The 12,398-nt window shown below is 48.7% G+C and overlaps 2 protein-coding genes across 2 annotated transcripts in view; one reads left to right on the top strand and one right to left on the bottom strand.

The window, feature by feature from the left end:
* The window catches only part of Ppara (peroxisome proliferator activated receptor alpha), a 71,481-nt gene extending 64,454 nt beyond the window's left edge, over positions 1-7,027 (top strand). Inside the window, exon 7 of the mRNA XM_059247190.1 lies at positions 1,151-7,027. Coding sequence (XP_059103173.1) covers positions 1,151-1,398 — 248 coding nt within the window. The 3' untranslated portion in view covers positions 1,399-7,027. The remainder of the gene's footprint in view (positions 1-1,150) is intronic.
* Positions 7,028-7,135: 108 nt separating this feature from the next.
* Cdpf1 (cysteine rich DPF motif domain containing 1) lies at positions 7,136-12,398 on the bottom strand. Its single transcript, XM_059247191.1, has 5 exons — positions 12,053-12,398; positions 11,054-11,173; positions 9,373-9,485; positions 8,452-8,563; positions 7,136-7,734 (listed from the first exon to the last, which is right to left on the bottom strand). Exons 3-5 carry the CDS (start codon positions 9,483-9,485, stop codon positions 7,600-7,602), a joined length of 360 nt encoding a protein of 119 aa, XP_059103174.1. The 5' UTR covers positions 11,054-11,173; positions 12,053-12,398; the 3' UTR covers positions 7,136-7,599.

Below are 12,398 nucleotides of genomic sequence, written 5' to 3'. Positions count from 1 at the left end.
AGTGGTTAAGAGCACTGGCTGCTCTTCCATAGGTCCTGAGTTCAATTCCCAGCAACCACATGGTGGCTCACAACCATCTGCAATGAGATCTGGTGCCCTCTTCTGGCCTGCAAGCATACATGTAGGCAGAACACTATACATAATAAATAAATAAATAAGTCATGATTAAAAAAATATTAAATTTCTGAACTTTCTGTAAAGGAAAAACTGATATAAATGACATAATAATTGGTAATATGGCTTAGAGATGTCACTACACTCTGGAAACGGAAACAAAATAGATAAAATAAGCATATGTTATCAGTAAGATGTTCCAAACATAAATAAGGACCAGTGAGCTGGGCCAGTGGGCAAAGCTCTTGCAAGCCTGACTGCTTCTGTTTGATCTCTGGAGCCAAATAAAATTAGAAAGAGAAAACCAGCTCCCAATAGCAAACATGAATTATGAAATAAATAATTCTGTATTGTAAATAAAATGTTGTCTTCTATCCCCATACATATGCCAAAAAGAAAAGATAAACACTACATCATTAGCAGCTTTTAAGCCCTAGTCATGGATGGATGAGGCTTTAAAAGGCACAGCTGTCTGGATGGGCTAGGACCTGAGACTGTACCAGGAAGGTCACCTGGTGTGAGCAATGGTACTTCCTGCTGGGTCCTCTCCCAACTCCAGGGGCTCCTTGGCATACTGTCCAGCCATGATCCTCCCTAGCCCTGGTCACTTCTCAGTCTGCTCTCCACCTGGGACTCACCAGAGGTATCGATAGCGTTGCTTTAAGGCAGAGTCTGATCCTGTCCCACTCCTTAGGTGCTTAGCTTTCATCCGGGAGGAAGTACTTCATTTCCTGCACTACACAAAGATGTGGCATGGCTTGGGGCTTGTCAGGCAAATCCAAAAGTAGAGACTGCACCATAAGGGGGAACCAGCCCTATGTGCTGGGCCTGTAAATAACTAGGCGTGTTAGTCGTCTGTCCCCATCAGAGCCAGTGATTGTGGAAAAGTCTGTCTGACCACTGGTCAGGTTGCCATGTGAAGGTCACTCAGCGCCTTCTCCATGGGGCCACACGAAGCAGCAACACTTGGCTCCTCCACGGACCAGTGGCTCTCGGATGGTCACACTCAGACGTGTCTTTCTTCTTTTGAGCGTAGATCGGCCTGGCCTTCTAAACATAGGATACATTGAGAAGATGCAGGAGGGGATCGTGCACGTGCTCAAGCTCCACCTGCAGAGCAACCATCCGGATGATACCTTTCTCTTCCCAAAACTTCTTCAAAAAATGGTGGACCTTCGGCAGCTGGTCACAGAGCATGCGCAGCTCGTGCAGGTCATCAAGAAGACCGAGTCTGATGCAGCATTGCACCCGCTACTGCAGGAGATCTACAGGGACATGTACTGATTTTTCTTGAGATGACCGTCCAGGGACCTCTGAGGTCTGCAGCCCCACACAGGAGAGCAGGGATTTGCACAGATGACCACCCTCCTACCCTTGGAGATGAAGAGGGCTGAGCCTAGGTAATGGAGGCTCTTCCCACATCTTTCCTTTCTGAATGGGCACTTCTAAGAATGCCTACTACCCAAATGCTGGTGATCGGAGGCTAATAGGATTCAGACAATCACGGAGAATGGCAATCCCCAGTCTGATCTTAACTGGTCCAATGTTAATCAATGCACCTCTCTACATCACATTTATAATTTGCCATTAATTAACGTGTAACCTCCCAAGTCCGAGTGTTCTTTTCTCTGCTTACCCGTCTTTCTGGCTGTGTGTGCCCTTGTAAATCCCGAAAACTAATCTGCACTTTTTAATCTTTAAAACCTACAAGTCAAGATGTGGCCCAAGGTTAGCCATTCAAACATGGCAAAAAAAAAAAAAATGTTTACTGGGAAGGCTTCACTTCCGTTTCCTGGCTCTAAGAAAGAGAGCTGGCTTCTGAGAACTTTCAAGAATGGTTAGAATGCAGCCCCATCATTTTCTTTGTCGATTCACTGTTTTGGAGGGTGTAACTAATGTGTGTGGGGGAACAAAAGCATTTCCAGGTTTTCGTAGAAGTTCCCAGAAAGCTACAATCTCAAGAAGCCTCAGGAGGCTTGAATAATGTCTGATACACAGAGACAGGATGAGCCCTGAGTGACTAGTTCTGCAATCCTGTTCATGTTGAACCCGGAGCGTTTGGGCATGACAGCAATTCCAGAGATGGATTGACAGATTGGTAAACGCTCTTCCAGGCCCCTCTGGCAGCTCCTTTAATATGACACTTTATGGCTTTTTAAAAAAAAAAAAAAAAAAAAAACTCTTGGTGGGGAGATACTACCTGGAGTAGAGAAGACAAAAGTGACTTTGCTACCCAGGCTGGGAGGATCTGGTCACCCTGGATCCTATTTGTACCCAATCAAAGATCTCACAACACTTGATTGGTTTGTTGTTGTTGTTTCAAAGAATTAGATGGTAAAGTCCCTTTTCCTCAGTCCCATTGGGAAGGCAGTGCTGACTATCTTCAAGAGAAACATGCACAAAGAATTCTCAGACCTCATGGACCTGCCAGTACCTGCCCTCCAAGAGGGTGACTGCATATTTCAGATCAGGTTGTATCTTTTATGCCCCTGCCCCATCTTTAGAAAATTTTGGCTCTTCCGACGTCATCATTATTTGTTATTAAAGAATGATCAAGATGGATACTGCCAAGGAGTTGAGGATGTAGCTCACAGTTGGTAGAGGGCTTCCCCTAATCCCTAGTGCTGCTTTATGCCGGTCATGGTGGTACATGCTTCTAACCTCAGCAGACGTTCAAGGTCACCTTCGGATACATAATTAAGTTTGATGCCAGTCTGTGCTGCACGAGACCCTGTTTTGTTTTTAAAGATTGATGCTGATAAAATGTTCGAGATCAGTATTATAAAAAACAGTAGGAAGAAAAATATGGCCATGACATTTCAAGGAGGAAAAAGGGAAAATTAGGATCAAGACATGCTTTAAGATTTGCACACTTATGGTCTGGTGGTGGTGGTGGTGCACATCTTTAATCCCAGCACTAGGGAGGCAGAGGCAGGTGGACCTCTGTGGGTTTGGGGCCAGCCTGGTAGGGTCAGCTTGGTCTACCAAGCTAGTTCTGGGACAGCCAGGACTACACAAAGAAACCCTGTCTTGAAAAACAAAAACAAAAAACCACTAAGATTTGCACACTTACTGGCTTCCTCCCTTCCTCCTCCTATAATGAGTCTGTCCCACCAGCCAGCTCCCAAATAATGACACAGAGACTTCTTATTAATTATGAAAGCTCAACCTATAGCTTAGACTTGCTCCTAACTAGTTCTTATAACTTAAATTAACCTATTTATATTAACTATGGTCTGTCACGTGGTGTTTCCTCTCTTCCACCTTGCACCTCCTGTGTCTTCTCCATGTCTCCTGGAGTCTTCTGTGCGCTTAGATTCCTCCCCCTCTTCCTTTCTCTCCCCGGAAATCCCACCTATACCTCCTGCCTAGCTATTGGCCCTTCAGCTTTTTATTACACCAGTCACAACAATACATCTTCACACAGTGAACAAATATCCCACAACATCCCCCTCTCTCTGCCCAGGCTCTTTGAGAATCAGAGGCAGAGCAAATCATTTCCATATATGATCCCAGTGAGGGTTGAGCTCCTTCAGGAAGAAGCCAGCCTTTGTGGCACATGGCCTATCCAGTCATTGGCCCTTCCTGCAGGGCTAGAGCTGGTCCTAGGTTTAGAGGGTCAAAGGTTGGATTCTAGTTCCAAATCTCTTCTGTGCCCCTGTCCCCCACCAGGGTAGGCTCCTGTTCTTATGGGCCTTAGGCAAATGCTGCTCCAGTGTAGGTGACCTTGGAAAGTGAGTTTTGAGTCATGGGTTTGTTTGTTTTTTCTATTTGAACTTTTATAAAACTTATAAAAAGTAGTCCCTTGCTGTATGCTTTCAGCATGGACCACAGAGCTGATTGACAAGTTCTGTGTCGGTTTGCATCTTAGCTGATGCTCAATGGTATTCATGAAGATTTGATTCTCTTAGAGCACCAGTAAGTTATCCTCAGTGAAGCCAGGAGGGACCACAGTGGCCTCGGCTTGAAAGTCACTGACTTTGTGCACTCTCATTAATGGGAAGGATATTCACGATGTGGCCACCTAGTGCTAGGATCTTTCAGGTCACTAGTCAGACTTATCAAGGTGACAGTAACCCAAGACATGCCAGGTCAAATACCGTGGCACATTTAGGAATGAGAAAGTGAGCAGCTGTGGTCTGCAAGGTGTCAGTGGCATCAGCCAACAGCCCAATAAGAGATGCCACCTTGGCTCCTGGAGCCCTAGAGCAGGGGTGTGGAGCCACTTCCCGTCACTGATGGCAAGACTCCCCTGGTGCCAGACTCCTTGGAGACCGATGGGGACCAAGTAGCCTTGCTGCCCATCCTCCTCAACTACTGGTGTGTCCCGTCCTGCCTCACTGGCCATGCGTTTTGAATATGTCTTGCTGAACTTCAGCTGAAAGTTCTTCTGTTGCCCGGAGATTGACCAGCCTTTGGCCCGGGGCCTCCTACAGCCGGAAAGCCTACCACCTTCAGGGAATCTCTCTTTAACCTGTGTGGCCTTTCAAGAGGAATATTCCACTGGGAAAATGCAGCAGCTGCCTACAACTGCTCACCCAGCATGCAGAGTAGGTCCCGGTGTCCCCCGCACAGCCTCTGGAGGGCTGAGAACAGGAACCTAAACCGACCTTTAAGTAGACACCACCAGCCCAATGGCTGGAAGGCCAGCCTGGTTTCCTGGTAGCCCACCAGGCACCACTCTGTCTCCAGTTCACATTTGTATGACTGACACCCTTGAAGAGAGTAAGACAAGAATTTTAGAGCAACGGCCTGAACTCAGAACAGAGATGACCTTTGTCTTTCTCTGAAAACACAGCACACACTAAAATCTGCATCAGGACAGGTTTGGGTTTAAAGTTAAGTGGATCATGTTCCTCACTGAGCCTCCTCTGAGGAATGTGTTGGCATCTCTGGTTGTACGTCAGTGGAGTGGCCTTCGGGCCCATCAGGAAAAGATGTCTGGCCCCTTATCAGGACAGAGTGTGAGAGGCTGCTGCCACCTGGCCTGTCACCATCCTGGGACCCCGGGGACATTTTCTCAGCATCAGACCCCAACAGCTGTCTCATCCGCTTCTCAGAATCTCATCTGAGACATGAGAAACACTGCCCGTTGCTTAGCTCCCCCAAGAGAATTCATTTTGTCAGGGAGAATGGTTGCATAGTGAGGCACACCTTCTGGGGAGTCCTGTGCCAACCAGAACCGACCAAACTGCATCCATGGTCAGGGCCATGTCTTGACCAAGCAGCTGACAGCACCCAACACCTTAGTGGCTGCCAGGTGCCATTCTTGGCAAAAGGAAATGAGAAATATCAAGTTTTATGTCATAGACAGTGACCAGGTTCCGTTTCATATTCTTTTTTATTTAAGTTTGCCAGTTGGGGTCAAATAGGAAAACCCTGGCGTTCTCTGTAGAGAGGAGAAATAATGATCCCCTCTTCTCTTTCCCCTGTACCCAGCTTCCAGTTCATTTATTCAGTGAAACATGCTTCATCCCCAGGGCACAGGTCACCCTGACAGTGGTGAGGCCATAGCAGAGGCAGGTGGGTCTCTGGGCTCCCTGGCCTGCAGGGGGGCACTTGGGCATGTTTCCCTGGCCCCTGGGACTTGTCCAGTCACATAGAGCCTGGATTCGGGCCCTGAAGACCAGTGAGTTGCTGACCTAGTGAAGTTGTCACTGTGGGAAAATTCACTTTAAAAAAAGGCACAGCCAGCTCTTTCGTCAGGCCTGAAACTAAGTGTACCTCACAACAGATGAATGCCATTTGGCACCTTTCTAGGAAGATGTCAGTATTATCCATGTTACTTGTCACTGTGTTTTCTGCACTGAATGAAAAAGACTTATCTTCATAGCTGTATCTTAAATACTGTGATTTCTGTTTTTGTTTTTTAAACACTTTGATACAAGTAGTTGACTAGCTTGTGATCGTGTGTCTAATCGCCAACACCTGGAATCTTCTAAGTCAGGGTTTGGTGCGGTTTATGTTCAAAGCCTGGCTCTTGAACCTGCTCGACACACCGCTGCCCATGAGTGCACACCCCACACTGAGCTGTGCACCATCTCTCCCCAATGTGTGAATCTGCTCCTTCAGTCAATTCTTTTTTTTCTCTACCCTTGCAACAAGTGTAAATCAATCTGTTTGTATCCATCTCTGCCAGCCAGGCCTTTTTGAACCCTGGCTGGAAGTCACCAACCTTACACCAGTGTTTCTATCTAGGCCACTGAGTAGGCTTGTCGGTTAAAAGCTGTCTGCTATTCAGGGAATTGTTACCTATGAATTACCAAAGAACTGTGGCAATCTGAGCTGTTCCACTGCGTCCCCATGTCATTTCCAGTGTCCTGGCCACATTTCTACACAGTGTGTCTTCGTAACACCCTCCAAGTTCCACAGTCCCATCACACTAGAGCCCAAGGGGAGGGGTCTGATGGACACACACAAGGACATGATCATTTCCAAAGCAAGGTCTGAGCCTGGCTTTCTGCCACCTGCTCACGACTGTCCTTGGTGCCCGACCTGGGGGCTTGCAGGCCTTCACTTCTGTGATAAGAACAGTTCTGAATGGGGATTATTGAGCCGGTGCCAACGGCCTCACACACCTCCCAGCTGTTTGTGGATACAGGGTTACCCAGGACATCAGGAATCCAGGGTGAACACAGAAGGGCAAATAGAATTTTCTAGTCATATGAACTGATTGGTTCCAGGCAATTAGAAAATGGCTATAACTTAACCTTAATTAAAAAAAAATACTGAGTCTTCTTCATTTTCTCCATAGGAGATTGAACTGACTATATGCATTGATTTATATCCTGAATTTATGGGAACCTGTATGTTTGGAATGTCCTACTGTAAGACTGATGAATGTAAAGAGTTAATTTCAGGGTACAGTTTTGCCTTAATGGTTTTAAAAAAAATAAACTATTTTTAAAAATTAGCTGGTTCATTTTGAATGATGCTGGGACAGGGCTGGTTTGCACAGACCAAGCCTCACAGACTGGCCCCGATGGGATGCACGGAGTGTCCAAGTAGGTCAGTGAAAAGGTTACTTAAACCATTAGTTTATTCTTCAGGTTTTTAATTATAAACATGCTACAAGGTAGAGGTTTAAATCATTCCCCAGGCATTGCCCAGGATATGACGTAACCCTTGCATATCCTCGGGCCTTGCCACTGGCCCTCAGAGGCTGATTTCCCTACAGGCAGATGACATCATGTTACTTGGAAGCCCTGGACAGAAGCTAGGAGTCTCCACGGGTACATCTACAGGAAGTGTCTACCAACTGTCTGCTGAAGGAGGCTCCCTTTCCCTCACTCCTGACCTCCACCAGAGGCCAGCCCTGGAGCTGCAGCTGGATCCACTCTTGCTGTCTGTCCTCAGTCCTGGCCGGCTCCTCAGTTCCCGGGGCTGCAGGTACTCCACAGTTCAGAGGCGGCCAGATACACAGCTCCCAGCCGGAACCTTGGCCGAGCCAACACAACAATGCACAGGAGGCTGTGTGCCTGCCAGTCAGGGATGGCTGGAAGGTCTCTTGGAGGCGCCCTTTCTCTTCTCCACATCCTGCCGGATTTCCTGAGGGAAAGCACTGCTATTCTCCTGAACGCAGGGGAGGCAGACCCTCTTGGAGTAGAACAGGCTGCAGTCCTGTGAGAGGGAACAGGGCTAGAACATTGGGGGACACAGTGTCGCCTCCCCCACATAAGGCACAGGGAGTCGCAGCAACCTGAGCAACAACAACAACAAAAAGCACCAAGGGCTGGCGGTGGCCATCCTGCTTGAAGTTCTGAGGAACAATCCCTTGCAATGGAGATCACCTTACTAACAAAGTATTGTTTAATCCAAGAAAGGGGAAGATGCATAGCATTCTTGAGGCAACCCCCACGTCTGCTTGCCAAGTACAGCCCAAATCCAAGGAGTGGCACTTGAGGTTCCTCAGAGGCTGGCCCCAGCCCACTTTTCCAGTCTGTTGACCTCAAACGCTCCCTCCACAGTCTTTCCTCCAAGTGGTGGGACCTGAGGCTCCTGCCACCATCCCATACATCAACCAAACAGCAGAGAGAGGGGACAGTTGTTGGGCATGACCTGTGGCAAGGCCCCTTGTGTGCACTGACCCTGCCGCAGGTGCCTGGGGACTCTCAGACTACTGCAGGACTACTGCTAAGAGTTCCTCTACTCACCCCAGGCTGAGACACTCTACCTGCCCTCACTGGCCCCTTCCTTTTGCCCTTCTGACCCCAAGGATAGGCTATCTGTCATCTAAGAACCCCCACCCCTTTTCCAGCTGGTGATCAGGAGGTCCACAGATCTGGGGGCGGGGGGGGGGGGGGGGCGCAAAATCGGGAAGTTCCCAGGTGTACCTACCGGGCCCACACACACCCGCCTGCCGCATACACTGCACCGTGCGCCGAGGACCAGAAACCTGGCCTTGTCTGAGGAGAAGGGATCCTTCATGATGTAGCTCTCCTCCAGGAGGCTGTGGAAAAGGGACATTCTGCTGTGAGCCATGGCAGAGCTGTACAGCAGCAGCAGGAGCCTCAGCAGGAGGAACTAGTTTACCTATGCCGTGGGGAAATGGTAGAAAGCCTGGCGGCTGGTGGACAGGTTGGAACTGAGATGCGACCCAGCCTCAGCTCCACAAGGTGCAGTGGAAGCCTCTCAATGCACCCCAGAGCAAGTAGGAGTCACTAGGTGGGCTCATGAGGTCAGCAAGGGGCACATTCTTCTCCGTCCCACACACATCAGGATGAGAGCAATCGAGTGGCATGATAATCCAGGGAAGACAAGGAAATGAGCCTGGTCCCCTGCTGCTTTCTCACATGATGCTTGAAGAAGGATGAGCCATGCAAATCAACAAGCTTGGGACCATCTCTGTTCCCAGCCTGCATGAAGCAGACCTTCAGGAAGCTGGTCCTTAGGAACCACTGGGAACCCACCCAGCCCAGATGCCACCAGCAGGGACAGCATAGGGCACAGCCCCACATGAAAAAGCCACCATGCTCCTCCATTGCTGTTTGGCCTGGGCCACAAGGCTTCCACCTCATAGACAGATCGAGTGCCTAACTGTCAGCAGCACCTACAAGGAGGGCAGGGAGTCCTCACAGAGTTTTTAAAAAAGCTTTGCAGCCTTGCCTGGGGCTTCCCCAGGCTATGCCTGGAGCATTCAGAAAAAGGGCAAGGACTGATCTAAAGTACAACACCCAAGCCAGGTATCATACTCTACACAGCACCTGCCAAGCAGTACTGGACAGAACTTCTTGAGCACGGCCCAGAGTGCATACTCACACAACAGCTTGGGTGTCTGGGGGCTTCTGCCCCACGTAGCTGTAAGGAGCTGTCAAGGCACAGAGCTGGCACTCAAACATGCCCAGGGGGCGGGGCTCTGCCTCGGATGCCATCTGTAAGACCAAGAGAGGGGGCATCACCATCGGAACTAAGAACCATCACACTTCAAATCTGCTCTGCCTGTTATACATATCTCATCCACAAAATGCAACCTCCTTGACAAGTAAGCTCAAATCCAGAGCAAGTAACACCTGCTCAACATCACCCAGGTGTATAAGATTGATTGTGCCTACTGGGTAGTGGTAGCATAGGCCTTTAATCCCAGCACTCGGGAGGCAGAGCCAGGCAGATCTCTGTGAGTTTGAGGCCAGCTGAGCAAGATCCAGGACAGGCACCAAAACTACAAGGAGAAACCCTGTCTGGGGGGTGGGGGGGACGACTATTAACTGTGCCTAGCCTGGGCTACAAAACAAAGTGAAATCAGAGAGTATGGTTTCCATTCCCACATACTTCAACTGGATAATTACACTTGTTTATTTGGGGAGAGATCGTGCATCCATGGAATTCATGAAGAGGTCAGAGGACAACTTGCAGTAATTCTCTCCTACAGTATAGGTCCTGGGGACTGATCTCAGGTCATCAGCCTTGGCAGCAAATGTCTTTAACCCCTGAGCCATCTCACCAGCCATAATTTTTAATTATATTTTTATTGACTGATTTTGTATAGGTATGCATGAGTGTATTAGTCAGTCAAGGTTCTCTAGGGTCATAAGACTTATGGAATGACTATCTATCTATCTATCTAAATATATATATATATATATATATATATATATATATATATATGAATTTACTGGAATGACTTACAGGCTATAGTCCAACAATGGCCAGCTATGAATGGAAACTCCAAGAATCTAGTAGTTGCTTAGTCCCCCAAGGCTGGGTGTCTCAGCTGGTTTTCTGTATATTCTAGAATCATAAAGCAGGCTCCAAGGCCAGTGAAGGAATGGACAAGGCTTGGGCAAGCAGGTGAAGAATGAATGAAGCCCTTCCTTCCTTCTTCCACTGTCCTTATACAGACCTCCAGCAGAAGGTGTGGCCCAGATTAAAGGTGGTGTGCCTTCCAGCCTCAAGATCTGGATTAAAGGTGTGCCTTCCTGCCTCAAGATCTGGATTAAAGGTGTGCCTTCCAGCCTCAAGATCTGGATTAAAGGTGTGCCTTCCAGCCTCAAGATCTGGATCAAAGGCATGTTGTCTTCTTGCCTCAAGATCCAGATCACAGGTGTGCCCTCCATTTCCGGATTGTAGTTCATTCCGGATATAGTCAATCTGACAACCAAGAGTAGCCACCACAATGTGCCACAGAACCAATGTGGAGCCAGTTCTCACCGTTCACCATGTGGGATCTGGAGATTAAATTCCGGTCAGGCTTGGCGGCAAGGCACCTTTATCTGCCCAGCCATTGATCTCACCAGTCCCGATTTGGATAATTTCTATAGACTTCCTTCAAGTTCACTGGCAATTCACATCAACCCATAGGCCCCTTGAAGGCATTCCTCCTCTCTACTGTTTTTCACTACCAACTCCTCCTCTGCTGAAATCCCCATCTATGTATGCATGTTATGGATCTTTTCCACTGGCATGATTAAGACGTTAGCGATCCTTTTTTAAAACCTCTCACCTGGTAGTTCTAACATCTGAGCAAATGTCTGGTTCTGCTCCTATTGATTATTTTGCTCCTTGGCAGCAAGGCGGTCTCCTTCTTTCTTGTGTCTCAATCTGGGTTATAAGCGGGACTTGTCTATAAGGTGGTAGAGGTGAAAACGGTATTTAGGGCCCAGAGTGGGCATGTATGCCAGGCCTGTGCTGTTTACTGCTGACTTAATCCAGTGAGTAACTGAGGTGGGTTTGGCTTTCCTGGTTGTCCTTCTGTACGGGCTTCAAATTTCTCTAGCATGACTTGTGCTTAGTAGAGATTTATTGTGTGAGATTTATTGGCCTCTCAGATACTATTTAAGGACAGATTCATGTGCCTCCTGCACCTTCCCTTCACTGGATGCAAGAATCTTCACTTGCCCTAGAGCATACTTTCCTGCCCTACCCAAGTTGTCTGAAACTTTTGTTCCCTTGGAAGATCTAGGCAGATAAATTTACAGCAACCAGAGTCTTCTCCAGGTAGGCTTACAGGAAAGCTTTTAGACTTCCTGCTCTGCCCTCAGCCTTTCTCACCAGCTGGTGAAAAGCCCAGGGTGGGTGCAAAGTCCCCCCCCCCTTTTTTTTTTTTTCATGGTTCCCCGGGGTCGAATCCTGGTCCACTTGGTGTGGCTGCATTCTTATCTGTTTGGATGGCACTCCTATTCTCATGTGTATCTAAGGTCTTGGAGGCCCTGCCTCTCTGTAGATTGCTGGCTAAAAGTGGTCCGCCCGCAACAACAGCTATCTGATGAGTTGAAGAAAACACGATTCATAGACTTTTTTACAGCGCTGTATCGGAATTTCTACCTCGACTTTCAAAGTTCCCACACAATCCATAAGCAGCACCTGACCCCAGCTGTGCCCTCCTCTACCCTTTCGGGTCCTGCAGAACGGGATTTGGAGCCAGAAGGAACAAGCCTTGGAAACTGGCCGGGGTTCCGAATGATGTCTAAAAATGAAAGTCCTATTTTGGGTGTGCGCGAACCTAGCTAGTTCTGTTTGGTATCTTAACTCGCACGTCGCAGGCCCTCGCCGAGGCTGCTGGGCGCGCTGCCCTTGCAGCAGGTGACAGTCAGGAGACAGTCCCAGGACAGCGCGACTCCGCCAGAGCCTCCCCCTCCCGCTCAGTCTCCCCGGGTCAGTAGCAGGGCTCCGCCTGGCGACCAGCGACACCTACGGCTCGGATCACACCCACCAGCCATCCGCGCGCAACCCTCCCCGCGCCCTAAGCCGGGTGTGTTGGGTCTAACGCCTCCCTCTCAGCTTCCAGAAGCGCCGAGGCTAGACCCAGCGAGCCCAGCCGTGGAGAAAGAACGGTGCCGCTCACCACG

The sequence above is a fragment of the Peromyscus eremicus genome, chromosome 20 (assembly GCF_949786415.1).
Source record: "Peromyscus eremicus chromosome 20, PerEre_H2_v1, whole genome shotgun sequence".
Lineage (NCBI taxonomy): Eukaryota > Metazoa > Chordata > Mammalia > Rodentia > Cricetidae > Peromyscus > Peromyscus eremicus.
The sequence above is the reverse complement of the archived record's forward strand: the minus strand, read 5'-3'. Positions and strand labels throughout refer to the sequence as shown.

What these genes read in the sequence shown, in the direction of transcription:
- Cdpf1 (XM_059247191.1), bottom strand. Translation starts at nt 9,485, where the DNA reads ATGGCATCCGAGGCAGAGCCCCGCCCCCTGGGCATGTTTGAGTGCCAG. An exon ending in CCAGACACCCAAGCTGTTGT is followed by an intron (nt 8,564 to 9,372) that starts GTGAGTATGCAC and finishes CCTTTTCCACAG; the next exon opens with CCTCCTGGAGGAGAGCTACA. An exon ending in GGCGGGTGTGTGTGGGCCCG is followed by an intron (nt 7,735 to 8,451) that starts GTAGGTACACCT and finishes TCCCTCTCACAG; the next exon opens with GACTGCAGCCTGTTCTACTC.